This window comes from Cygnus olor, chromosome 22 (assembly GCF_009769625.2).
Source record: "Cygnus olor isolate bCygOlo1 chromosome 22, bCygOlo1.pri.v2, whole genome shotgun sequence".
NCBI lineage: Eukaryota > Metazoa > Chordata > Aves > Anseriformes > Anatidae > Cygnus > Cygnus olor.
This window is the reverse complement of record NC_049190.1, coordinates 6,621,961-6,647,038: the sequence shown is the minus strand read 5'-3', so window position 1 is coordinate 6,647,038 and position 25,078 is coordinate 6,621,961. Positions and strand designations below refer to the sequence as shown.

General features: G+C 46.8%; 1 protein-coding gene and 1 long non-coding RNA gene across 8 annotated transcripts in view; one reads left to right on the top strand and one right to left on the bottom strand.

Moving 5' to 3' along the window:
* FLI1 (Fli-1 proto-oncogene, ETS transcription factor) overlaps positions 1–25,078 on the top strand; it is a 90,721-nt gene that overhangs the window by 4,687 nt on the left and 60,956 nt on the right. Inside the window, exon 1 of one of the 7 annotated variants that reach the window (XM_040534099.1) lies at positions 6,049–8,382. The exons of 4 other annotated variants lie outside the window; for them this stretch is intronic. In XM_040534099.1, coding sequence (XP_040390033.1) covers positions 8,365–8,382 — 18 coding nt within the window. In that variant the 5' untranslated portion in view covers positions 6,049–8,364. Of the gene's footprint in view, positions 1–6,048; positions 8,383–25,078 lie in introns of those variants that run through there. 2 more of the 7 variants (XM_040534101.1, XM_040534102.1) reach the window with 2 other exon arrangements.
* LOC121058498 lies at positions 607–24,915 on the bottom strand. Its single transcript, XR_005814215.1, has 2 exons — positions 8,890–24,915; positions 607–4,051 (listed from the first exon to the last, which is right to left on the bottom strand). It is a non-coding gene; the product is annotated as an uncharacterized LOC121058498 (long non-coding RNA).

Here is a 25,078-nt window from a genome sequence, read left to right as displayed (position 1 = left end):
CCTCCCACAGACTTAGAGTTGGGCAGTTCAATACCAGTGGTGCAAAAAGGTACCTTAAGGTCAGTGAGATTGTTCTTAAAAGTTAGGAGATGCTTAAATACAGGAGAATTGGAGCCTTAAAAACACGGGTCAGGTTGATCTCTGGCTCCTCTGAATTTGGTGACAGTTTCCACAGACTCCAGTGCACTCAGGGCACACAGAACAATTCTGTGACTGGCTTACTTGCCGAAGAGGCAGGACTGCCTAATGATTGAGGCAGACAGTCAGGAAACATGGGTACGGATACAACCCTGCTGGGGTGGGCTTGGTGTTCCTGAGCAAGGTACTCCAACTCTTTGTTCCTCAATTTCTCCATCTTTAAAGTGTGGATGAAAGTGCTGTGTAAGAAGGAGGCACAGTTCAGTTTATAGACAGCACTTGGCTTCTCTTTCCTGCTTCCCCTCGCTCATCTTTGACAATTTGACAAGTCACGGTGAGCAAGAAGTTTAAAAAGTGAGAGGTTATGTTCCAAATCCTTCTCTTTTCCCTTTTTTTTATATTTTTTTTTCCATGTCATTCCATCTACTGAGGGAAGAAAAAAAAACAACACATATTTGCTTGTCTCGTGGAGGTATGGACTCAGTATTTATTTATGAATTCCATGGAATCCCAGCTCATGACATGGTACCTCCATCCTCCAGGAGAAAATCACGATTGGGATCAGTGTCTTGTATAAAATGTCTTTAACAAGTGTAATACATACATATAAGTGTTATGTTTATTCCGTGCCTTGTGCAGAAGAATGCCTCCTCTCTGTATGTTGCGGATGAGAGGGGGTTGCTAGCAGGGTGTTCTCCGGAAGGCCTAGGAACAAATCTGCTGTCGTACCCCTGAGGTACAAAACAGCCTATGACTACCATCAGGTCACAATTTTCCTCACCATGGTTTTCAAAATGCAAAAGTGTGAGGTAGGGCAAGGACGCTGGAGGAGGAAGAGGTTCTGAATTTTAAAATGGTTTAACAGGGATGGTTTGTGTTGAGTCATACTGGCAATGTTCAGCTTGCCAGTGTTGTAACCTTGATTTACATCACAGGACACGTGGGTCTGCATCTACAGCACTGTTAAAAGATCCTATGTAACTTCATGACAGCACTACTCATTCTCTCTTGTATCCCTTCTTGTATGGGCCTTAACACAATAGGGGAGTAGAAAATCATAAGTATAAAATTATTTATGATCATTTATGATTACTCATTTGTTCTACATCATAGATAAATTGTTTCTGTTCCTTAAGCCATTATGGGACTTACTGATCTGCAAATAGTTAATAATTTACAGTAGAGGGTGCTAATCTCATCTAAACATGAGTATTTGACTTTAGAGAATGAAAGTAATAAGTGGGAAATTAAATTTTGAAAGACAGCACTGGAATCCTGACTGCAAGGGTATGGAAAGAGTTAGGACTATAAGCAAAGCAACATGACCTCTGCATGCTGCATTTTTAATTATTACCACTGCCACAAGCTACTCTGGGCCACAGCAGTCTTGACTCTCCTCCTGTGCTGCTGCCTGTGCTTTAATACGTGAGTAAAGACAGTGCAAGAATAATTTGGGGAGTCTTATTCTGTCGCTTTTCTTTCGCTCTCGGGCGACATCCAAACCCTTCTCCCCTCCTGGCGCGGAGAAGTCGCTGCCTCTGCTCTCGGTGCCCCAGCGCTCAGCGCCCAGAACTCCGCGGCCGAGGGGAGCCCCGGTTCCTGCCAGGCGCCGCCCGTGGGGACAGGGAAAGGCGAAGAAGTCATAGAAGAGGGCGTTAGGGGTCCCTCCTCTTCTTGAATGTCTGCAAAGTGTGCTGGGGTGCGGGAATCCCCCTCTCGCCCTCTTCACCTGCAAGACTCCCCTTGCCCAGAGCTACCGCATCAGCGCCTCCTCCTTTCATGCTCTCCTTTCCAGCCTTCCCCTTCCAAGGTGAACCTTGCTAGGGGTGATTTTTCCCTGGGGTGTCCCGCATTAAAACACTGGATTCCCTTTGGCTGACCTGTGCAGAAAATGGTCTTCGGGCAGACCTCTGAACGGGAACGAAGACGGTCTTTTGTCCAGCCTCACAGATGGGAAGAAGGAACCATCGTGCAAGCGCAGGACTTCTCGCTTTAAAAATGGATTTCATGCAGCCATAATGTTTGTGGTACCGTACAAAGAAGCATATTCACGAAGGCAAAATGGTCTGGGTGGCTGGAAACAAATTTGGTTTGTTCTTGCTTTCCCTCTGCCTGGAAAGTTTACAGAAGCCCTGAAGAATTTTTTTATTTTTTTTTTAAGGACAAAACATCAGGATTTTCTTTGGAGAGGGCAATGCGAAGGCCACTGACAAACCCTGACACGGCCGCGCTTTCTCTCCTACTGAAACAGTAGCAGCCAGAGGGCTGCTCCGGGCACAGGTTGCAAGGAAAGAATCCCCCAGTATTTCGTGGGTGGATTTTTTTTTTTAATTTTTATTTTTTCCCCAGCAGAAATCTCGCGGCGGGAGGATGCCTGATGCCTAACGGAGGGAAAGGCGCTGCAGAGGGACTCGTGCAGGGAGCGAGCTGAGTCCCACAGGTGCCCGGGGATGGGATGCTGGAGAGGTGGCTGCGGGCACAAACCCGCAGCACACCTTTAAGAACAGCTGGAGAGCTGAGCCTCGCAGAGCAGGGGAAAGCAGGGACTTGACGGGCTGTTTTTCTTCCAGTTCAGGTAGTTTTGTCCCTGCCGAGGGGATCCTTACCCGTTCCTGCTTCCTTTCTTTGCAGTTCCAGCTTGACGTCCAGCCTGACGCTGCCGTCAGCTCTTACGTCTTGCTCACCCCGAGTGATGATTAATCCGCGCGTACACCGAATCGTTCTCCTTTTTTGAGGCAGAAACGCCGTTAAGTTGTTAGACTTTAGCAAGTCTTTGATTAATGCGTCCTGACAACTCGCTGCTTAAGGATTTAGCTCTTGTTTGCACCCGCCTCGCTGCTTTAAAGGGAAAAAAACCCTTCCATTTCCCGGTGCCCGGCAAATCCTGCCCGACTTTTACCCGTGGTGAAGGCAAGCTCCGCGTGGGCAGGACTGGCATTGTTTCTTCCCCTCTTTGCCCTCAAGACACGGTTGGATTGAAGTCGAAAGGTGGGAGAAACGTCGTTTCTCCTGGAAATGTAGCACGTTGCGCTTTCTAAAACAAACCAGGCTGTCGGGCTCAGGGGACAAGATTTTACGCTCGGTGACTCCCGCCCCGCCAGACACCAGCATTCGAGCAGCCGCCCCCCTCCAGCTCTGTGACCTCCTAATGGCTCCGTTCTTTCAATTTACAGCAAAACGCCCCCACCAATATTCTGGTCCAGTGGATTTTGTATTCCAGCCTTTCGTGTGATTTCCCAACCCCGTGTTTAGAAAGAATGGGGAGGTGTGGAGGGAAAGGGGAGCAAAACGGGAAGAAAAGAAAGTGAATGCTAAGGGGGGAAAATGCTTTAAATCTTTCCTGCAAATCTCCAAATATGAAGTCTGAGGAACAAATTCAAAGCAGGCACGGATGCCTGAAGAGAAGTTAGAAATATTCTGTTCCATTCAAGCGCATCAAGGGTCTAGCTGAAGTCTTGTTTGGCTAAGGTCAGACGAGACTGGGTTCTCCAAAAAATAAATCTCAAATTAATTATGGCCTCAAGCGAGGGGCCAGACGTTTGGAGCTAGTGCACTGCCGTCTGTTTTTTTGGCCTTCAGTATTTTTGTTTTTTGTGCTTAGCTTTTCAATAATTGCGGGATGGGGAGGAAGGGAGGGCGGGGGCTGTTTTACTGGGACATGGAGCTCAAATAAAACTAGCCAGGACACTGCTTACCCACTCTCCGCGTAATTGCGATGCAGCTTCAAAGCTACTGCATCTTCTCCACGCTACTTTTAAGACATTTGTTTTACTTAGCGCTGATTAGCAGCGAATAACTTTCCGGCGTCAAGTTCCCAAATCCCATGGGCTGTTGCTGTGGACCAAGAGGCAGCAGGGACCCGATCCTTCACTTGTAGGGCTGGAAAACTACTGATTCCTCTTTATTGCTGTAGCTGAGAAGCAGAGGTTTGCCCAATTAGTTTAGTTTAAAGTGGGATTCGTTTCTGGGGATCAAATCCCAGGGCTGTAGTTTGGGCTTTTTGCTTGTAAGAATGTGGGTTTAGAAAATAAACAAAACACGTTGCGTTTTTCATTCTGCAATGCAGTCGGTGCCAGAGGAAACTCAGACCAGGAAACTTTAAACGTTCGCTGAAGCCGGTGGAGACTTTCCCTCTGGTACAGACTGCAGCGGGACAGGCGCTGGCCTCTGCTCCGGGCGAAGGAGGAGGGTAAACACCGTGACTACATTTATAGAGGACGGTATATATGGAAAGGTTTATATATATCCGATATACCTAGCGCAAGGAATGTCAGTACACGTAGAGAGAAGTTGGGTTAAAAAAAAAAAAAAAAAAAAAAGAGGATCCCGTCCCGACTTTGCAGTGACCAAGGCCGGGCGTGGAACTGGATCCTGGGGCTCCCCTCTGTGACCCCCGGCTGGGGCGAGCGCGCCCAGCTGATGTGCTGGGAAGGAGGGCGAAACAGGCCACCCCCTTCCCCTCCTCCGAAAAGAATATTTCTAACCTGCAGCTGAGGCCCGAGAAGGTTTTCGTTATGCCTGTTCCTACGGAATAACTAGATGGTTTTAACTCGAAAATGACGAGCACTAATCCCGCGTGAATTATAGGCAGAAATGCGCATCCCTGAGGTTATGTACTCCCGTGAAACCGGCAGTGAACTACACGGAGGGGTTAACTCCTTTGATACTGGATGTGAGATAGCCTCGGCTCCCTCCGGTGTGGCCTTATTAATTTCAGTGGGATCTCACCAAACCCGGCGTTTTTCACCTTCTCTGCGTGAGGCTGCAGTCGCCGTAACTCAATTATAAGGACGAAGAGAGGAGGTGGGGGCATGCCAAGCGCTTGAGATCAGTACTGAAACAATTAAAAACTCCGGACGAGAATTTCGTTTCATTCATAAGCGCAGTTAAAAAATAATATCGAGGAGCAACTGATTTCTACCAGCCTGTCCCAATGTAAGCATTTGAAATCTTCCGTGGTTGCCAAGATCAAATGGTTTTCCAGATGTCTGGTGGTAACCACATTAAACGGCTCACAATTCCTTTGCTGTACATACACATGCATCCAAAAGCGGAGCATCAGCTGCGTCGCCCCGCCAGGTCCCGCTCGCCCGGCTTTGCTCCCCGGCAGTCGCCGGGCGATCACCGAGCGTGGTTCAGAGCCTGGCGCACGGAGTTTTATTTTAGGAATATCGCAGCCTTTCCCCAAAATTTTGAGATAACCTCAAGGTTTTTTGTTTTGTTCTGTTTTTAAAGGGGGTGGGAGATGAAGCAAAGGCTCTGTCGTTACATTATTTGGGAGGCAAATAGCAGATTGTTCAGCTTGCCTGTTACAGCGTTCAGCCACTTCGCTCCCACCTGATCTCTTGGACTTTTCACAAACCTTTTGTGAGACCAAACGCAAGAGGTAAAGCAGGGAACACCCCGATGGGTCCAGTCTAGGTGACCCAACGGGCTTCATTCTGAGGCATCCTCAGACATGCAAAATAGGTCCCTGGGGGTCCTGGTGCCCGCCTGGCAATAAAATGCGGAGTCGGGCTCCTAAAATGCCCCTAGGTGGGACGGAGGGGTCTGCCCGACATCCGCCGCTCTCTGGGAGCACCGGGAGCGACGGCGGGCGCTGCGCTGGGTCCCACAGCGGGCGGTGGGAGGCAGGACGCCGGGCTCCCCCCCGACCCCGCACCTCCAGGGGTTTCTGGCTGCGGCTCTCAGCTCCCCGCCTCTCCCAGCCCGAGCGAGACCCGCCGGGCACGCAGCCCACGAACAAAACGCCCCGCGAGGTCCGTGGAGGACGGAGGCTCCTTTCCACGGTGTTTCCCCCCAGCCTTTCGCGGTCAGGATCCTCAGCCTGTCCTTTCCCTCACCCCCAGCCCTGTTGTTTTTCGGGGCTGGTGGAGAGCGCTGTCTAGAGAGGAAACCATTTGGGTTTTGAAAGGATGCGTTTCACTCTTCCCTTTAACCTCTTGCTTTTCTGGTTGCTGCAGCCATGTGGTGAGGCTGAAGGGGGAGTGGAGAAGAGAGTGGCTGCGGGGGGGAGAGAGGGGAGGGAAAGAGAGAAAGAGTAACGGGACAGCAAAGGGTTAAGCGTGATTTCTTTTAATTGAACTCCAGTTCTTGTGGCCCTAGGCAAGGGGGGACCTGACCCCGCTAGCAGCATCCAGATGTGCTGCTCCCCGGGGACCCCGCGCAGCCCCCTGCCTTGTGAACCGGCGGGGGAGGAGCGGGGGGCCCGGGCTGTCCCCTCTGCCCCCCTCTGCCTTCACCTCCCGGCTGCAGGCGGCCTCAGTCGCTGGCAAGCAGCAAGCCGAAAGCTCCAGGTCTGGTCACGTTCACCCGTGTCTGCATCTGAACTCCCAAATTGTAGCTGAATTGATGAGGCTAATTTCGGAGGAGGGGGGAGGGCGGGGAGGGAGGGGCAAGGGGAATCTACGGCTCTCTCCTGCCAGCTTCGGGCTTGGAGAAATAAAGTATTAATAAGGCATCTCTGCCGCAGCCGAGTAGAAACACTAGTGGCATTATTGCATTTCCCTTTTGGAAGGGGCGGGTGCAGAATAACTTTGGATATAATTTTGATTGCCCCCCACCCCGCCCCGTGGTTGGACTAAAGACGGGGGGAAACAAAAAGCCTGGACACAACTGGCACTGGACAAGGTAATGCTCTCCACCGAGAGATCTGACGTTCAGGAGTGCCCTCCTGCCTTGACACTTTCTTTCTTGGCTTCACCCTCCCTATTTTACACCCTCTGCGCTTCTCCTCGGGCTGCAGCGGTTTGCAGAAGTGGGAATAAAGGACGCCCAGAGCGTTGCATGATGTGTTCCGCTGCTCGCTGCTTGTTATTTTTGCAGGGGGGGAAGTGGAGCTGGACAGGCGCGTATTGTCTCCTTTCCTCGGGTCCTTGGGAGGGTTTCAGCCTTGTCCGGAAAAAGGAAAGCGCGTTTCTTTTCTGGCGATCGCTCCCGTTTGAATGAGAGGCAGAATCGCACGTCAGGGCTCACCAGGTCGAAAAAGAGATTTAAAGGCTGGTGTGTTGGGTCGGTTTTACTGCAGTGCCCATTCTGACACGAAATTTCAGGTGTTCTGACAATTAATGTGATTTTTTTGACATTTTTTTTAGCTGCTTCTTCTTCTTCTTCTGTTTTTTCTTGTCTGACTGGGGTTTTAACAGCTTACCAAGGAACTGGTGTTGAGAGAGGAGGCTGGAAAAGGTGCTCCCAGCCCCCGAAATAAATGGATGGGGACCCGTTGATCTGAGGTCTGTGTGATTAGCAGCCCGATATCCCAGCCGTGAGATGACTGAGAGTGAAGGGGACAGGGGTGAAAGTGGACAAGAGCTTCCACTTTCCTGCAGCCCCATTTCCAGCGTGGCTTTAATTGCTGGAGTCATTTGTCTGTCCTGCATTACTGCACTCACCGCTCCTTTCTGGCAGGAGCGGACCCCGGCTCATGCTCCCTCCTGCGAGCCCTGCTTGGGGCGGGCGTGAAGAGGGGCCACGTTACGTTTTAAATACCTCTAATGGTCAGGCTTTTCTTTATATTTCTTTCTCTCTCTCTCTCTCTCTTTTTTTTTTTTTTTTTCCCTCACCCTGCGTGCCCCGACTGAATTGTATTTACGGTTTTCTTCCCTCCGTTTTTGCCTGTGACTGGAAAACGCATTAATAAAAAAATCTGTGGGAAGAGACGGAAATTCAGTGAGTCAGGCTACAGCTGCTCCAGCCAAAAGAAAAAAAAATGGCAAAAAACATGTTAAACTAAACTGTGGGATGACACAGTGCTCGCTAATACGGGCTGGGGTGCAAGGCAAGGTCTCCTTCGAGCTGGCTGCGATAGCGACAAACAAGAGCTGACAGAGGTAGCTATTGTTCTGCCCCTTCTTATCTAAATGGAGCAAATATCCTGTATGTAAAATATATATATTTTGATCAAGAAGGCAGGACCAGCGGAGAGACGAAAGTTTCCTCCTCGAGTGACTTCACTTCCCAAAATTAGCAGAAAAAAACGTTTCATCCGGTTAACTGTCTCTTTTTCGCTCTGCTGCAACAACCAAAGTTAAAAAAGAGAGGCAGAGAGAGCGAGGGAGGGAGGAGAGGAGAGAGCCGGAGAGGGGATAAGCGGAGGAAAGTAAAATCACTGGGAGGACACAGAAAAGTGAAAGAGGGAGAAGAATAACGGCTTCAGGAGGCTTCGGTTGCAGGCTAAACCGGGTCAATGTGTGGAATATTGCTGGTCCCGGCTGGAAGTTGTTCTAGATGGACGGCACTATTAAGGTAAGGGCAGCAGGGGCTGGGGGGCCGGGGGCCGGCTCCGGCCGGGCCCCCTCCTCCCGCTCTGCCGGCCGGGGCTCTCCCACCCTCCCGGGGCTCTCCCACCCTCCCCTCCCTCCCCTCCCTCCGTCCCCTCCCCGGGGCTCGGGGGCTCCGCGGCGGGGCTCGGAGGGCCCCCGGGAGCTGCCCGCTCGGCGGACCGGCAGTGACAGCTCCCGGCCCCGGGCTGCCAGCCCCCGGGGCCGCCGGGCGCCGCCAGGGGGCGGCTGGGGCCGGCGGGGCTCGGAGCTGCCTGCCCCTGGCGGTTCCATGTCAGCCGGCTCCGATTTCCTCGCCTGGCCCTGCCCGAAGCGCGCTGCTGGGTTGCTGGTGCGTTGCGTTGCCTCTGGCAGTTTTGGGGGGAGAGCGAGAGACCGGGCGGTTTGGAGGGGAAACATCACCCTAGCTTGGGGCGAGGCAGCGGGAAGGGGAAGCAAAGAGTGTGGCAAAAAAACCACGAACATAACCAACCTCTGGTGGCCTTGAGCAAGCGAGGACTCTGCTGGGACGCTGCTGAGAATGGTTCCCCCTCCCTTTACCCCCACCAAACCGGCTGGTCCTCCAGCCTTTGCAAAGATGAACCCAGCCTTCGCCGAGTCCCTCGAGGTGCCTCGTGCTGTTTCCCAAAGCCCAGGCAGCAGCGGGTACACTTTCTTGCTTTGGGGGACCCTTGTGCAATTCGTACGGGCTCTTCTTGAGGGAGCGCTGTAGTGCAGGGCAGCTCGAACAGAGCAGCCTTGGAGCGAGAGACTCTGTGGGGTGTTTGGGTTGGAGGATTTCGAAAGATGCCTATCGCCTGGGTGGGGTGTTGATCTCTTCTTAAAAGTTTTTTTTTTTGTTTTTTTTTTTGCTGACCTGGGGAGAAAGAAGCTGCAAACTGGCAGGAACTGAAACTTTCTCCTTTACATTTCAGCTTGTGACAAGTGCACTGTTTGGAAGGGTCTCAAGAGAAGGGGGAGGGAAGGAGATGGGCAGGAAGAGAAAATGGAAAGAGGAAAGGAAGAGGAATGAAAGAGGGAAATGTCAGACAGGAGGAGAGGAAGCAGGAACATTGAAAGCACAAAATTTGGGAGGTATGGCAGGAATAAGGCACATCTCCCCTACCACCTCTTCAACTCTGTAGCAAAAGTAACCCGGGCCTCATTCAGGGTATGTTTAGTGCACCGCAACCTTCTCTGATTTGTGGAGCCCTAAATATTGCACAGTGAAAGTGCAGAAATTTCCCATCTGCACATTTGCTGCAGTGCACACATGGACCCGCTTTTCTTCGCAGGCCATGAGCCCCCCTGCAGCATCCTCTGAAAGGTGCTGAAGTGTTGCTATGGCCCAGGTAGCCCATGGTGCCTACTGGGAGCTCCTCCTCTCCCCTGTCACCCTGCGTGGCAAAGTGGTGCGCTGTCACCCCCAGCCCCCTGCTCAGGAGATGAGGAACTGCGACGCCTTGCAGCTAGGCCCGCAGTCATGCTGGGAGGCTGTGGCGAAAGGAGGAACTCAGCCGCATCCTGGGTCACTGCCCCAGCTCCTGGATCTGCCCGCTGACAGCTGAGCGGCCTTTTGTTGCGTATTGCTGCTTCACTTGTAGTCCAGAAAGCATTTGGCTGTTGGAGCTAAGAGAGGTGGGATCCTGGTACATTGGAGTCTCATCTTGGGGCCACTGAGCAATTCAAGGGTCATCAGCAACTTGCTGCAGGTCCCCGTCTCCTGTTGAGCTCCTCCTGTAACTTACCACTTCTCTGCACTTTGCACAAGTGGTTGAAAGCTCCTGTAGTGCCCTCAGGATTATAGGAGATTTCTTGCAAATTTTCTTGCTGGGGAGGAACGAGCGGTTTCCAGGGAGTGTCAGACCCATGCACTGGCAGATTTGCTGCAGTTTACCACCGAAAGGAAGGGGTTAGGCCACCTTGCCTGACTTCTCTCAGGTGAAGGGCAATGAGAGAGGATGTGGCTTGAGATGCTTCAATGTTTTTAATGTGCTGAGCTCTCTATATAATCTGCGCCTCGGGGTAGATTTGCTAAATTCTAGGACATAGTAAACAAACCTGTACTGTATTCAGGAGACAGCAATTTAGAAGCAATCGTACCTTCGGGTACCTCTCCTGAAGGCTGTAAGCACCGCTTTCTCTCAAAGCTGTGCACTCTGGTTGGGAAATGATATGGCAGAAAAGATGCACATAGATGACAAAGATGGCAAGAAAAACCAGAGGAAAAGGTTTTTTGTTATTTAGTCAAGAGCACGCTGAGGGGGCAGATGAAATTGTGTGCAGGCGTGGTTCAGAAGTACTTCACCCACGAACTGAAGTATACCTGGCTGTGTAGAAGGCAGTGCTGTGCAGCTCTGATCAGAAATGTTCGAGGGTACACCTTGCAGCTGATTGCCTTCCTGAGCGTGTGAACATGACAAGTGACAGTATTTTCTTAAGTCTGTGCAAAACTCTTCCATGGACTAATTGCTTTAATTGAGCCAAGGACTTTTAACTGCACACTTGACCGATGTAGAAGGAGCCTGAGTCCAGTCTACTATAAAAATGCCTCCCTTCACCCTGTAATCCACAGTGCTGGGCCTGTACTTGCCTCTTAATCTTTTTATGCCATTCAGAAAGAGCTTGGACAGCAGACTTTCTGATGGCTGGTGTTGTATAAGTGGCATAATTTAACTATAAACTGCCCAGTTGCAGGGTGACTTTGTAATAAATGGTAGCTCTGCTGTAGCCTTGAGCTGTCTTAAGGGCTCACTGCATGCTCCCGGGAAGCAGAGTGCGGCTGGAGGATAGATGTGGTCAGGATGATCCTGGTCTACACTTGCATCCTCTGTGGACACCATGCGCAAATGTGAGTTGAAGTTGTCAGGGTTCTTTACCCCACAGCTCAGGGAATGTCATGCACATACAGAATTAGGGGGGATCAGCTCCGGACTGTAAGTCTTCCCCGTCATGCCCTGGCTTACGTCACGTCTGGCATTGCTGAGCCAGCGCACCAGCTCCAGAATGTATTTTTATTTCTTCACAAATAGTTATGTATTGCGAGGGGAGTTATTTTAGATCACTTGTTGAGGTGGTGGGAGGCAATTTTTGCTGCATTCTTCAAATAATCTGTTTAATACCTGACATGGGAGTTGGAGTGGCTGATTTGAAAAGTGACCTCTACAGCGACGCATTAAGGTCTTTTCTGCAGAAAGAAGTGCAGCAAACCTTTATTTTTATTAATTCATTTCCATATTAATTCCACATTCTGTGAACAACACTTGCAGAAGATGATTAGGAGCCAAAAACCGATGACGGTTTATGTTTGGATTAATTTTAAATAATTATAATATTTTTCTTGTATGCCTCCAGACACTTCAAATCACATCTTCTTTGGGTTAACATTCTGCTTTGACTTAATTCACATCGTGTTTTGGGGGTTTGGGTTTTTCTTGCCTCAAATTAAATCAAAAAGGGTACGAATGTCAACAAGATGCCCATGCGTGGACTTCCTCACAATAACAATAGTGTGGTTTCAACTGGTTTAATTGTTTCAGTTCCACTTTACATGTGGACTATAATTAATTTAAAAAAATAAACTTGCCCAAGCCTGAATGTTAATAATAATTAATAATAATAATAAAAAGCACAGTTTGTAACTGCTGCCTTCATACTGTGAAAATATGTTTATCCTTGTGCTCTGGACGTAAGAGAGAGACCATCTGAAGGACATTCAGTGAACATTTTGCATTACCAAAGTAGATGTCAACTATACTTGTCTCTTTTTCTTTCCATGAGAGACAACTTATGTGCTGTGTTGCTATAGCGAAGGGTGGGGTAGGGTTTCTATTGCAATCACTGTTTCTTGTCATTCGTGAACTGTAGGCGTTCGCTCTTGTCCTGAAACTTGGCCATCAAGATCTCGAACTAAGAACATGTTTCCTTTTTGGGCCAGTTTAAATGTCTGTTTTGCCATTTTTAAATTGCCCTGGCTTTGGCCTTTTAGAGATGGCCTTTCCTCAACGGCACGAGGCATTGACTCGTAGGGCAAGAGTCTCCAGAAGGAAAACTCCACACAGATTGTTTGTTCACTGCAGGCTTTCCATGTTGCTGTCCCTCAAAAGCAGTTTTAAAGAAAACCATCTGAAATGTCCAGGCATAAATTCTTTGTTCCCTGGGGACCAAGCAGGGTCGCTGCTCAGGTGACTATATATCGCATGACGGCTTCCTAAGACACAGCAGTAAAAACTGTTAGAAATGTTTGACAATTGGCATATTTTCATAATGCTACTTCTTTTACTGCTTCGTTTTCCCTCAGCAATGTGTGTGCATGCCTCTGCCTCAGTACGAGCTCGTGATCGTGCCGTCGTGCCAGGTGCTGCCGACTCGAGGTGATCGGTACTAACTCCTGTTTGCTACGCGAGTAAAGCACTGGGGAAGTCTTTCCAGAGTCTGTAAACTGAGTAGCTCTGTTGCTCTGTACTAGAATTGTTCCTGTTATGGGAAGGAAGTTAGTCTGAAACAAACCTAATACACAACAACAGCACAACTGCTTAGATTTTAGGCACTTGGGGTTTCACTCAGAAGCTTTAAAGAGGTGCTGAGAGCGTCGTAGAGCGTTGTCTCTGCACGACTGTGGATTTTACCCTAACAGGATGTGGTCACTTTGAGTATAGCATGCATGTCCTGAGGATTTCATGCTTTTATTTTAGTTATTTATTTAATTTCGTGATACTGCTGTAAGCTGGGGGGAGGTCCCTTCTATGACTCCTTGCAGCATTTCTTCTACGGAAAAGTTGCTGGAGTCTTAGTGAAAGAGTACAACTCTTCATTAGACTACTATGAGAAAGGGACAGAAATCAAGAGGACAATGAGTAAGGTTGCGCTTCACACCTCACTAAAGTAAGGCCTTAGATGACATGCTGATAAAGTGAGGTATACTGGGGGAAGGGCATTTATAGCAATTTTTGCAGAAACAAGAGTTTATTCTCTTCAGGCCTCTCCTTTGCTTTTAAAGAAGCTTTCCTCTTGATTTCAGTTCACATCTCAGAAGGATCAGCCCTAGAACTTATGAACATGTACTGCATGACATGGAACATCTTCCAGGCTTTTTCTCCCTGTAAAACATCAGTGCATGAAGTTCTTCCACAGCGCCCCGTAGATTGCCTTTGAAAAATGAAAGTTTCTTATTCTGCGTGAGTTTACTCACTACTTAATGAAAGACCCTGTGTCCCACCTCAGTGCAAACATGCACAAGCAGGAAAATTAAAGGCCGAGGGAGCCTTAACTTCAGATTTGTAGACATTTGTGGGTTTGCTAGACACCTCACATTGCAGAAACATGGTGTTAGTGCTGGAGCAAGCATGAATGTGTGCAGGGCTTGCCTAGAAGAGCAGGTCTAATATTTTAAGTTTAAGGTCTACAACTTGGTTTGAAGCCAGCTTTTCCCCCAAATGTAAAATTCTCTTTAGATCTTTTGTTCTGAATTGAACAACAGATCCATTTCCAGTGTCTGCGCCTCTCCTGCTCTCATGCACATGTGAACATGAGCACACAATGCATGCATAGCACTGGTGGGTAAACAGAGCTGCTTGGAGTGCACTTCTCGGGCTGTACAGAGTCTTGTCGTACTTCCACAGGCGATGCCTAAGTACACTTTCTGAGTGAACAAATGTTTTCTTACAAGACTGTGAGTGCATATTTATAGCTGTTTTTGAAAGTAAGGACTAAAATATCACAATGCAATGTGGTTTTCTGCCTTCTTTTGGAAATAATTTGCCTGATGGCAGACCCAAGTCATTGCTAACCCGCATGCTGTGTCATCGCAGACCCTGGGCAGCCAGGTTGCCGATCAACCTAAGTGCCAACTAAGTTGAGCTGGTATATACAGCAACAGAATAGGACAATGCATAATTTACTTCACTGAGCTCCAACTATCAAGTCTTCAGAATGTAATGCATCTACAGCTTATTTTCTTTCTTTCTTTCTCTCATTACCCAGGCCACATAATTACTGATGCGTAACTACACAGCTAGTAACCTGATCTAGAAACAGGTCTCTTGTAGTAAAGCCACAAACGTTACCTCCCTCCTCCCCCACCTCTGCTACCAAAGATTTTCCTTTAGCTGTAAGACAGAGACCTAAACAAAAGGGATATATGTTACTGTATATTACTGCTGAATACATTTAAGTATGTCCCAATAAACCTGTTTCTCAAGTGACAAACACCACCAAAGGTAAACTTGGAAATAATGACCTGACAGGGACCATCAGAATTTGATAACAGAGATATTTTAATGTGTCTAACTCTGGTTTGCTTCCATATTTGAAGTCAGAGCCCTAAAAATGGGCATGTAAGTGCACATTTACCTGACTAAGCAACCAGTTTCATTTGCAAGCTCTCATTATCTTTTGAAGGTAACTGTTCCCTCTGAAAACCACGCTGCTTTCTATGTGCTTAACGAAGCATTTTGATTCTATATGGAAACATGTTAAGATTTACACAGCTGGTTAAGGGGCATTGAATATACAACTCTTGCTGGAAACAGGTGGGAGAAGTAAGGCTAAATCCCCCAGACATCTTGCCCTTGCTTCTCCTCAGCATTGGCATGATGCTGTAAAAATGACCCTGACTCTTCAGGTGTATCAAGCGTTCTTTCTTTCCTGATTTTTTTTCTAAAATGCAGTTCAGAAACAGAGCTCAGTAGAAGCTCCTGCAGTAAATGCCATGGATATAGCTAAGCTTACTGCTTTATTTGCACGTGTCTTGTTCCTGTTCTTCCAGCATAGATTAACCCAGCGATCAACCCACAATAGGGCTGTAAAGGAGCAAGCAACAATTAAAAGAAAAAAAGTGTAACACCCCCCTCTCCAAGCCAACAAAGCTGCACACCAGGAACTGAACGTTAGGGTATTGGCCCACGCTTGTCAATCATGCAGAGTGGGTGAAAATAACATAACGGGCAGGAGAGCCTTTAATTAGTCATTTGCTGATTTCTCACTCAGCAAAAACCTGCCCTTCTTAACTAATGCTGGTTTTGATCTGAGGGGAGGAGATAATCAGCAAGAATACAGTTTTTTAAGTTGGTCGATGAGTGAAAAAAAGAAACTGGAGTAAGGTATGGTGGGGTCAGTGGAGGGTGTGGTGGGTTGGGGAAACCATTTCTGTATGATGAAAAGTCTTTTTGAACATTTTTATAGCAGCTTTCTTTCAAACAAGAAGATAAGAAGATTAAGAGATGTTAAAACACCATTTCTACAGCTAAACACAGGCTTTGGCTCTCTGGTTTCTTCTGAATAGCTCTTCTTGTTGTTCCAAGCTTGATTGACTTATAACTGCATCTGAACCAACCTCACATCAGTTCCTTTTTATCAGCCAAAGTGAGACTTCCTGTGCTCCACAGTCTGGTTTCCTGATGTGTTTCCTTTTTCCTTTTAGCAGAACAAAGGAAGCTGTAACTCCTCCGCTGCTCCTGTTCCAAATCTCCTTGGGACTTCGTATAATGTTAGCATCGAACATTTGCCTTTTTTTTTTCTGCCCCGACTCTGAGTCAGGCTGCCTAGAGTGATAGTGCCCTCTTCATATCTATTTGAGTTTTGCATTGCCAGCTGCAGAGGGCAAGAACTTTGCTGCTGAAATGAAGCCACTTCCAGAGTAGCAGCTGCCATGCTCTAGTCTACAAAAAAAAAAAAAAAAAAAAAAAAAAGGAAAATTGTAGCAAAGAACCCTGCATTTTAGTAGAGAGACAGGGTTTTCAATGTTGTGGTGTAGCAAACAATCAGGTGTTGAGATCTCATTGATCTGCACAGGCTTGTATGTGTGAGCATATTTGCTATTTGAACTTGGGACTGGAATTTTGTGTCCTGAAATATAGGCCACTGTCAGAAATGCTTCCCAAAATGTTTGCACATGTACAGTACAAATGGCATTGCCCTGGTATTTACTGGAACTGGCAGCCCTAAAACTTTTAACAGGAATGATTCTCTTAAACATCTACACTGCTTGATACTCTTCCCTTCCAACTCTTTTCCCCTTCACTGGTACAAGGCTGCAGTTTTATTTCATTCTTGTCAATTGGATTAGGAACATACTATTGATATGAAGGATTCAACACAAAATCCAAATTATTCCATGCAGTAAGGAGCCAGTCTCTTGGGAACACCACTTTTTCCAGCTAGAGCACCCCACCCAGATTACAAGTCTACTGTTTTGCTGAGATGCACCATGCCTTCATAATCTTCGCATGTCAGACGTGATGCTTATTCTTTATAAGAATCACAAGTTCACGGTGATTTAAATCTTAGGCGTTATTCGAGATGCTTGATCTCGTGCATGCTCTACAGTAACTTGTCTTCTTGTTCAGAAAGAGTAATGTGATCTCAGATCAGGACCAAGTAGAATGCCTATAAGAATGCTCCTGAATGCAACTAAAAGGAGCTAGAAATGTGTAGAGCAGACCGAAGTGCAAATACGGGCCTGATTTTTAGAAATATACACTGAGTATCTTCAAATTCCCACTGAAATTGGTGCAATTTGTTCATGCTCACAGTTTATCCATTTATCCAAGCCACCAGAGTTCAGCAGGCTTAAGGAGAGGAGGGGCAAAACCGCAACCTGCACTGCCTGTTGTCCATCTGCATGTGGCACAAAGTGAATTTGCCAGTTCAGCCTCTGCAGACAGGTAGCTTGTGTCCAAGGTTCATTTATTCAGATCATCAACATTCAGGAATGGCAGAATACGGATTAAGATAAAAGTAGTGGACTTGGCCTGTTTTCTGTATATGTCCTAATCTACATGGTGCGTATACCTAAAGAGACAGGCGTGGGTTAAAATAGACTGAAACAGCTGAGGGTTAGTGCACCACACCAGCTAACAAGGAAAGCAGAGTTGCCAGGGGGCTCTGCTCACCCCAGCCTAACAGAGGAGCAGGACCTATGTTACTTAAAGCAAGGAAAAAACAAACGTCATTGCCTTCCTACAGAACTGCCTTTCTGCAGGTTTCAGAGTGCAGATTTGAGGTTTTCCTCATGTAATAACAAAATCCTATGCATTTACATTGAAAAGTGTAATTTTTTTATCACACAATTTTGGATTAACACAGGAAAAGGTAACAGAAAATTATATCCCTTCTGTAAAATACAGGGAAAAATCGAGGAAGTTTAGCCTTTTCTCCTGTGTTCTGTTTATGGAACAATTTCTATACAGTCTAATTCAATTTCTATGAAAACTCCATTGATTTAATCCCTGTTAAATTCTGAGGATTTGTCCATCAGGGTCATGTTGCAGATCAGCCTCTGGGACGGACTCCTGATTAGAACCAGAAGTCGTGACTCGTATGCTTAATTCCGTGTATTATGGTAGATGTCCCTAGAGACTCCCACCAAGATGAGGCATGGCACGAAGATGGAGTAGGAGCCCATAATCTAAACAGGCAAAGGAAAAAAAGAAAAAAAAAGAAAGAAAGAAAGAAAGAAAGAAAAAGAAAGAAAAAGAAAGAAAGAAAGAAAAAGAAAGAAAAGAAAGAAAGAAAGAAAGAAAGAAAGAAAGAAAGAAAGAAAAGAAAAGAAAGAAAAGCTAGGAGATGAAATATAGGAAGAAACTGGTCCTGGTCACTCAACAAGTCAGCATTAGGGACACAAAGGGTCCTGGTGGCCATCCACACATCCCTGGCTGTAGAATTGCCACGGCATTTGTAGAAGAGGGTGGACCTTACGCACCCTTCATGAGCTTTGAAAGGGAAGTTTTACTTCTGCTACACAGAAAAATCACTGGAGTCAGAAACTGCTGATATACGTACAGGCTCAAAAGCCAGATAGATCACTATTTATAAATTGATCCCAAAAGAGTGAAAGTCATTTGGAGCAGTTACTAAAGTTGCTGTGGGTTGTTTTGATGCATACTGAGAATCTACGCTACAGTCTGTGTGACTCCTGGTCCTCAGAGATGGTGTGCTGCAGCCAGAATAATTTTTCTAATAATGACATTCCTACTACGAAGTTGCTGGTAAAATTCATATGACATGCATGGTAATGTTCTTCCTTCGTTAGATCTAACGTATGCATGTGTATCTTCCAACAGAACAAATATTACATTTTAGCGATATTTCTGAGAGACATAGATGAATACATTTGACTTCGTCAGAACCAACCAGATTTAAAATAAGCATGCACTGAAGTGATTTGCTAGCTCAAGGCAAAATTCTCAGTATCATCTTGCAATATTACCAAACTTGTCTGTTAAGACTCCACTCTGACAAGAGAAGGAATGATCTTACATTAAGAGAGGAACTGATGCCCAGAAAAAGCAGTGTGTTTTATCAGGATCTGGGGTGTTTTTTAATTGAACCTATTTCTTCTGAATCCCATTTTCTACCAGACAAGTGTGCCTGCAAATTGTGTGTGCTACATTTTATCCGAGTGATCGTGAATTCCCTTGTGACACTAAGATTGTACTTGAAATCTGAGACGTCGCTAGTACGCCGAAGGGAAACTGCTACCATTCCGATGGCACATGGCCCAAACTCCAGCTCCTCGCAGTCCTGCTGCAGACTGAGCGTCTGTGCAGAATCTCACACTGCACCGCTTTTGTGCTGAAAACTTCCTCTCATTGCATGAAGTAGAAGAAGGGGCATGGCCAGATCCAGGCTGAAAAGTGTTGCTTCTTACCTACACAGAAATTTCACGAAGGAAGATAGGGAACAGGGCTTTGCCAGGCTCCCTTCTAATTCTAGTCTTTTCCTGAACAGCAGCTCTACCCTCCTGTCCTCTCTTTGACGATGATACCAAGTCCTCTGGATTTTGAGTAATGTTGTAGGGAAGGCTGTGTAAAAAATGTACCAGATGACACTTACTGGGTAGGAAAAGGCTATATCCACTTTGCCTCGGAGCCCCAACAAACTCATGCCCAGGACGCACGGTTTCTGCACGTTGGTATTAAAGATGAGATTGGTTTCTGTCCACTTCGCTGGTTTCTGCAGGGCTTCCCGAACCCAGCCTTGCACTTATAGGAATCCTTTGCCTTTGCAGTACTTCCAGAGCAGTGGGCAAAGGTTTTAAGAGATGGATAGAGTTCGTCCCTTTTAGAAAGAGAAAGCATGCCACTGAAGTTCAAGCTTGCTTGCAGTGATGCTTTTTCAATTCCTCTGGATTTACACCACTGTATCTGAGAGTAGACGTTTTCTCATTCTCGCAGAATATGGGGTGGTCATGAAAGGATGGAATAAGCTTGCAGTCAGTTCCCTGCTTTTCACTTTTGGGATTCTCATATGGTATCTCTACCTCAGGAAGGATGTAGTTATGGTTGATCATTAGTGTTATGAATTATTTGTGCTACAGTAGTGCCCAGAGACCAGATGGGTCTCTGTTTGTGCTATGCACTCTATGTAACAAGAGATTCTTCTTCTAAATTCCTTAGGAGTGAAGAAAAGTTAAGGCACTTAATTTCAACTCCAGAGTGGAAGCAATTCTTGAGCTGAGTCCGCTCTGCTGTCAGACTTGACCGTGCTCTGTGATTCCTTTCACAAACTCCTCAAGGTGTCTGTAAAGGATGGATGTATTTTCTTTCCACCGCTACTGCTCCCCACCGGAAAGGACATCTATAACTTCCTCATTCTGATGTTTAAATACATTCTCCTGATTTTGAACTATTTGCTCATGACTGATTTATACCTTTTGTCTCTCACACCGGCACTGTCTATGAGCTTTCCCTTCCCTGACATTCTGTCCCCGTGTAGTTACAGACCACTGCCATGCTGCTCTCAGTCTTTGTTTAGCTGGGATAAACAAAAATCTTCTGATCTTTCTTATCAACACCCTTTCTCTGGTTATTCCTTAGCCCTCAGCTGCACCTGTTCCCATCTGAGTTTGCCTTTTCTCAGCATTAGTCACAGGGGCAGCACACGGTGTTCCTAGTGCCTGGCCTTACACACAGTGGAAGAACCCTCCCTGATGCAATTCTGGGTTTTTTGTGATGACATTTTTTTTTTTTCCCTTTTTTTCCTCCTGGTGAGTCAGAAAAGTCTGTGAGCAGTTAATTCACTCCAGTCTTTGTCCTCAGCAGTGCCCAGCCTGGTTCAGTTAGTAGCTCTGCCACAGGTTTCCTGTATGAGTTTAGGCATTTCACTTCATCTCTCTGTATCTCAGTTTCTCATCTGTAGAGGTAAGCAAATGCTTCCTTTCTTCTCTACCTTGTCGGGTTGATTTGGGGTAGATGCTCTTACAAGGTGGGACAGACTTAATTCTACTCATGTGCAGCAGCAACAACGATCTCGGTGCAGGCATGTACTGCTTGCCTTGTTATGAACAGAAAGAAACCCAGTGGTTCTTGCCATTAGGCTCTTTATAAATATTCAGCAGCTTTCTACAATGTTCCTGAGATGTGCATCGCTAACTGGTTTTGGGTCATGCACCTATTCGTAATGTGGGTTTGCAGCATTGCAGCTGTGGCGGGCACGCATGTTTTCCCTTAGATCAAAGACCATTATGAGCAGTCCAGAAGGAGTTAGAGGGGTGTGAAGTCCAATAGGTTTTCCAGATATTTTCAGCAAGTGCCCTGCACTGCCTGGTGAAGGAGTCCAGCAGAGTACGTGCACGCGCCTGTGAAGCTGCTCCATTGATTCATACACAGAGTGCACGCACACAGCTAAAATTTCAACTAGGCCTAAATACCAGATGGTTTCTTACACAAGCCAAACTTTTATGGGTTTTAAAATATAGCAGCCACTCCACGGTCAGGACCCCGCTCTGATTGTCTATTTCTTCCATTGATTTCTTACCCTCTCTTTCATACTTCTGCAGCTTTAGGATTGGTCGTTTCAAAACTAGCAGCTGCAGACTTACAAAAAAAAAAAAAAAAAAAAGAATTAATTAATTAAAATAACCCTAAACCACAGAAACCCTACTTTGCAAGCAGCACTTTTCTCACCAAGCACTGTTCTGTGCCAGCCCGAAAAAGGAGGAGGGGCCGGAGGCTGGCTGACATGGCATGCAACGTGTTTGGAAACGTGCGATGTGGAAGGTGTGCGTACACCAGCAGAGAGACGAAGAGTTGGCCTCAGGGTGACTGAGGTCTGTGCAGCAAGGCCGAAGGAGCAGAAAGAGAGCAGGCTCTCTTTCTTTTGTGCAGAGAAAAGAAATCCCTCCCATCCCGACAGACCATTCCCCCAAATGCTGCCCAAGGCTTTCTTTACCCGGTCACGGCATGAGTGACACCCGCTGTTTTCAGGTCCTGAGGACCCAGCTTTGTTGAGATCAGCTCCCACGGTAGGAAGGTACATGCTCTGTCCTGCCTCTTCTGCTGCACAAGAACCCCCCCTTGCAAACATTTACATCTCAGTTCCATGGAAAAGATGCATCTCCTCCTTCGCATCTCCTCTGCCTTGCACGTGCACGCGTTCACAAACACACGAGTGCTCACAGATGTTCTAGAGTGCTTCTCTAGGAATGTAACTGTTTAGAATGAACTGTACCAAGGTGTTAGGTTGTGTCTGCAAATGAGTTTTGTTCATGGAGCAGCATTTGATGCAGAGAGTGTCAGCGCATGCCATGTTTAGTGACGGAAGTCTCAATGAATGTGTAACGTACTAAGTAAACAAAGGGCTTTGGGGTATCATCAGCTGCAGTGGATAAAAGGATTACACGTCCTCTCCCACAGTTTAAGTTGCAAATTAAACTGATTGAGCTAAGCAAACAGCTGAAAGATGGATCAGGCAATGCTGATTTTATACATACACATACACGTACACGTACATGTACACATACAACGCGCACGTATCCTTTATACACTTGCTATTCCATTGAGTCCATCAGAACTGACCTGGATTCCAACTGGGGTCAGTGGGGCAAGCAGGTCTAGGTGACTCTCACTGTAGATTTCTGTAGCACTGCCCACATAAATGCTTCAAAAGTCATTTTGCAGGACAAGTCCTTTATCCTAATCTTTAATCTGAATCCCTCTGTTACTAAGCCCATTACTGAAGCACTACATGCAGCTACGTACCTGCGTATGTACAGGTTATTTTATCCAGAGCTGACAGGGCATTGAAGGGGGCAGGACTGCTAGCTCCCATCCCCTGAGGGAATCCTACAGAGGACCTCTGAAAGATAGTTTTGCTGTTAGAGTAACAACTGTGTCAGACAAAACAAACAAACAAACAAACACCACCACTAAACTTTGGTGCTTACAACATGAGATTATGCTCCAGGTCACCTGACTTCCATTCCTGGCATTGCAGGGACTTTCTGTATGACCATGGGACGCCACCAAAGTGTCAGGCGGGAGGGGCCAGTCCCTGCTGCTGTCTTGCCTCCCTAGACCTTGAGCTCTTTGGAGCAGGAGCCATCCTCTGGAGTGTATTCGCCCAGTGCTAAGCGCAGTGGCAACTTGAGGTTTACTCCTTCTGAGTCAGGCTGTGGATATTTCGGCAGGAGTCATGTCCAAGATGTGCATTTGGTTATTTGCTCTTCGTTATGGCTAACTTAATGGGTTATGTAAATAAGAGGTACTACTAAAGAGAAACATGTTTGGAAACCTGAAATTATCTGTAACAAAGTTTTCTTAGCATCTCAGATCATAATCAGACATCTATTATTTCGTAAAAAGATAAAGAGGAAAGATCTCTCATCTGGTATCTGCTCTGCTCAGCAGATAACAATCACGCTCACATGTCCTTTCTTTCAAAAAAGCTACACTTTTTGAAGAATGCTCTTCAGTAATTAGAGCAGAAGCCTGCAAGCAGAGTTTCCTGGGATTTATTCCTCTTTCTTACACAGAGACCCTGAGCAAATCATCAGAGCTTTCTGTTCCTTAATTTTCCTAACTGTAAAATAATAATAGCTAACGCTCTTCAGAGGTAAGGCTGAACACTGACAAATCATCACAAAGAGCTTTGTATGCCCTGGGTAAAAAATGATAAAGGTGCCTACAATGTCAACAGAAAAACCTCTCTGAGATAAAGCTCAAAGCATTCAGATGCACAAGATGGGTTGTTTGCAACTAGGAAAGGAAAAACACTATTTATAGGACCTAAAATATTCTAGTAATTTATTAAAAGGTTAAAAAAAAAAAAAAAAAGGAAAAAAAGTCTCTGCTCTGAAGCCCATATAACTTAGAATTGCATTAGCAGAAATTTCTTGTGGCATGCATGGCAGTGAGCTGGTACAGTTGCATGCCCTCAGCATGAGCAGAGGGCTGGCAGCTGCACCCCACCTCTGTGTTTCCAGAAGCCTTGGGGAGAGCAGAAGCCATCGTGTGTTCAGTGCTACACACACTCAGGGACACTTCTTCTCGTTCCAGCCCTGATAACGAAGATGAAAAGGTCATGTTAGCTGTGGGTTGCTTTTCCTGAGCAGAAAGGTACGTACCGTGTGCACGTAAAGCACAAAAAATCCCTGCTCTGATGATCTGATTAAAAGCCTCTGATGAGCAGCAGCAGGGCAGAAGCGTACCCAGGGGGCTCTCACCCGCTTGCCCTGCCCTTGCTGCTTGCTCACCAAGTCGCTCTCAGCGCTGTTATTGTTTGCTTTCGGCCTGCTGAGACAGGTGCAAATCTGCTTCCAGATCACACTCGGATACGTGGCAGGCAAATTTTCATTAGGGGCTGCAACAACAAGAAACAGCTCTTGTCTCTCAATGCTCTATAGAAGTGGGACCCTCTTCTGCATGCACCTGACGGTGTCCGCGAGCAGGGCGCAGCGCCGGGGTTGCTAAGGACAAGTGCTTTCCAGTCGGCGGGGGGAGAGGGGGAGGTTTGCACCGTTTTGTCCTGTTAGACAGTCATTTAGCGAGTGCCATTCGTTGCAAATGATTCTTAAAAAACAAAGGGGAGAGAAAATGCAGTTAAAATGAGTTTTGTCTTTGGAGCAGGCTCAGAGCCTTCCCCCGTTTCATGGAACCCCAGAATGCGGTTGGGTGTGGGGGTGTTGCAGTAGTGGAAACCCTGAGCGCAGATGTTAACATTTTACTTAAAGAGGCCGGTTCTTTGCTCATCCTTATAAAAGATGCAGAAGGTAAATAACAGAATGCACAGCGTAGGCCAGACAGGCAAGCCAAGGCACGGGGGGTCTGACAGGATCATTCACATGTTTTTCTGGGCGTAAGCGTTAACCTGTGTTAGACAAGTGCCTGTAACTTACTTGGTCAAGGGCACACAGTAGCTTACTTCGTGCAGGAGCTACGAACCACACCTTGAAGTGCAGGTCTTCTCTGCCCAGGCATACCGTAGGGGAATGAGGCAGGGTGAAAGTTAAGCAGGATGGAATGAATTTGTAGAAGCACTGGGAAATTCAGGTATATAGCTGATCACGAACAGCTGGAGCTTCAGTTGTTTTAAACCCATCTTAGTAAAGATAATGAAGAAAGCCTGGTTTTGGGCTCCTGTATTTTTAGATGGACAATTACATTGCAGATTAGGTGAGCAATGGAGAGCAGAGCTCCAAGGTAAACACCACACGTGGGAAGAGGCATATGACTCGAGTAACCCAGAGAAACAAGTGAGTTACCCCTGCAGAAAGTGAGCGGTGCGAAGCTTTTGCACCAACCCAAAGAGAGATGAGGCAGGTGAAAGCAGCAAACAAGACCAGTGCAGTTGTGAGCTGCCTCTGCATTAATACTCCCATGTTGCCAAGCTGGGCTCATAATAAACACTCGGTGTGATACAAGCGCACGTGTCAGAAGACAATTTAGTTCTGGATACCACATGGC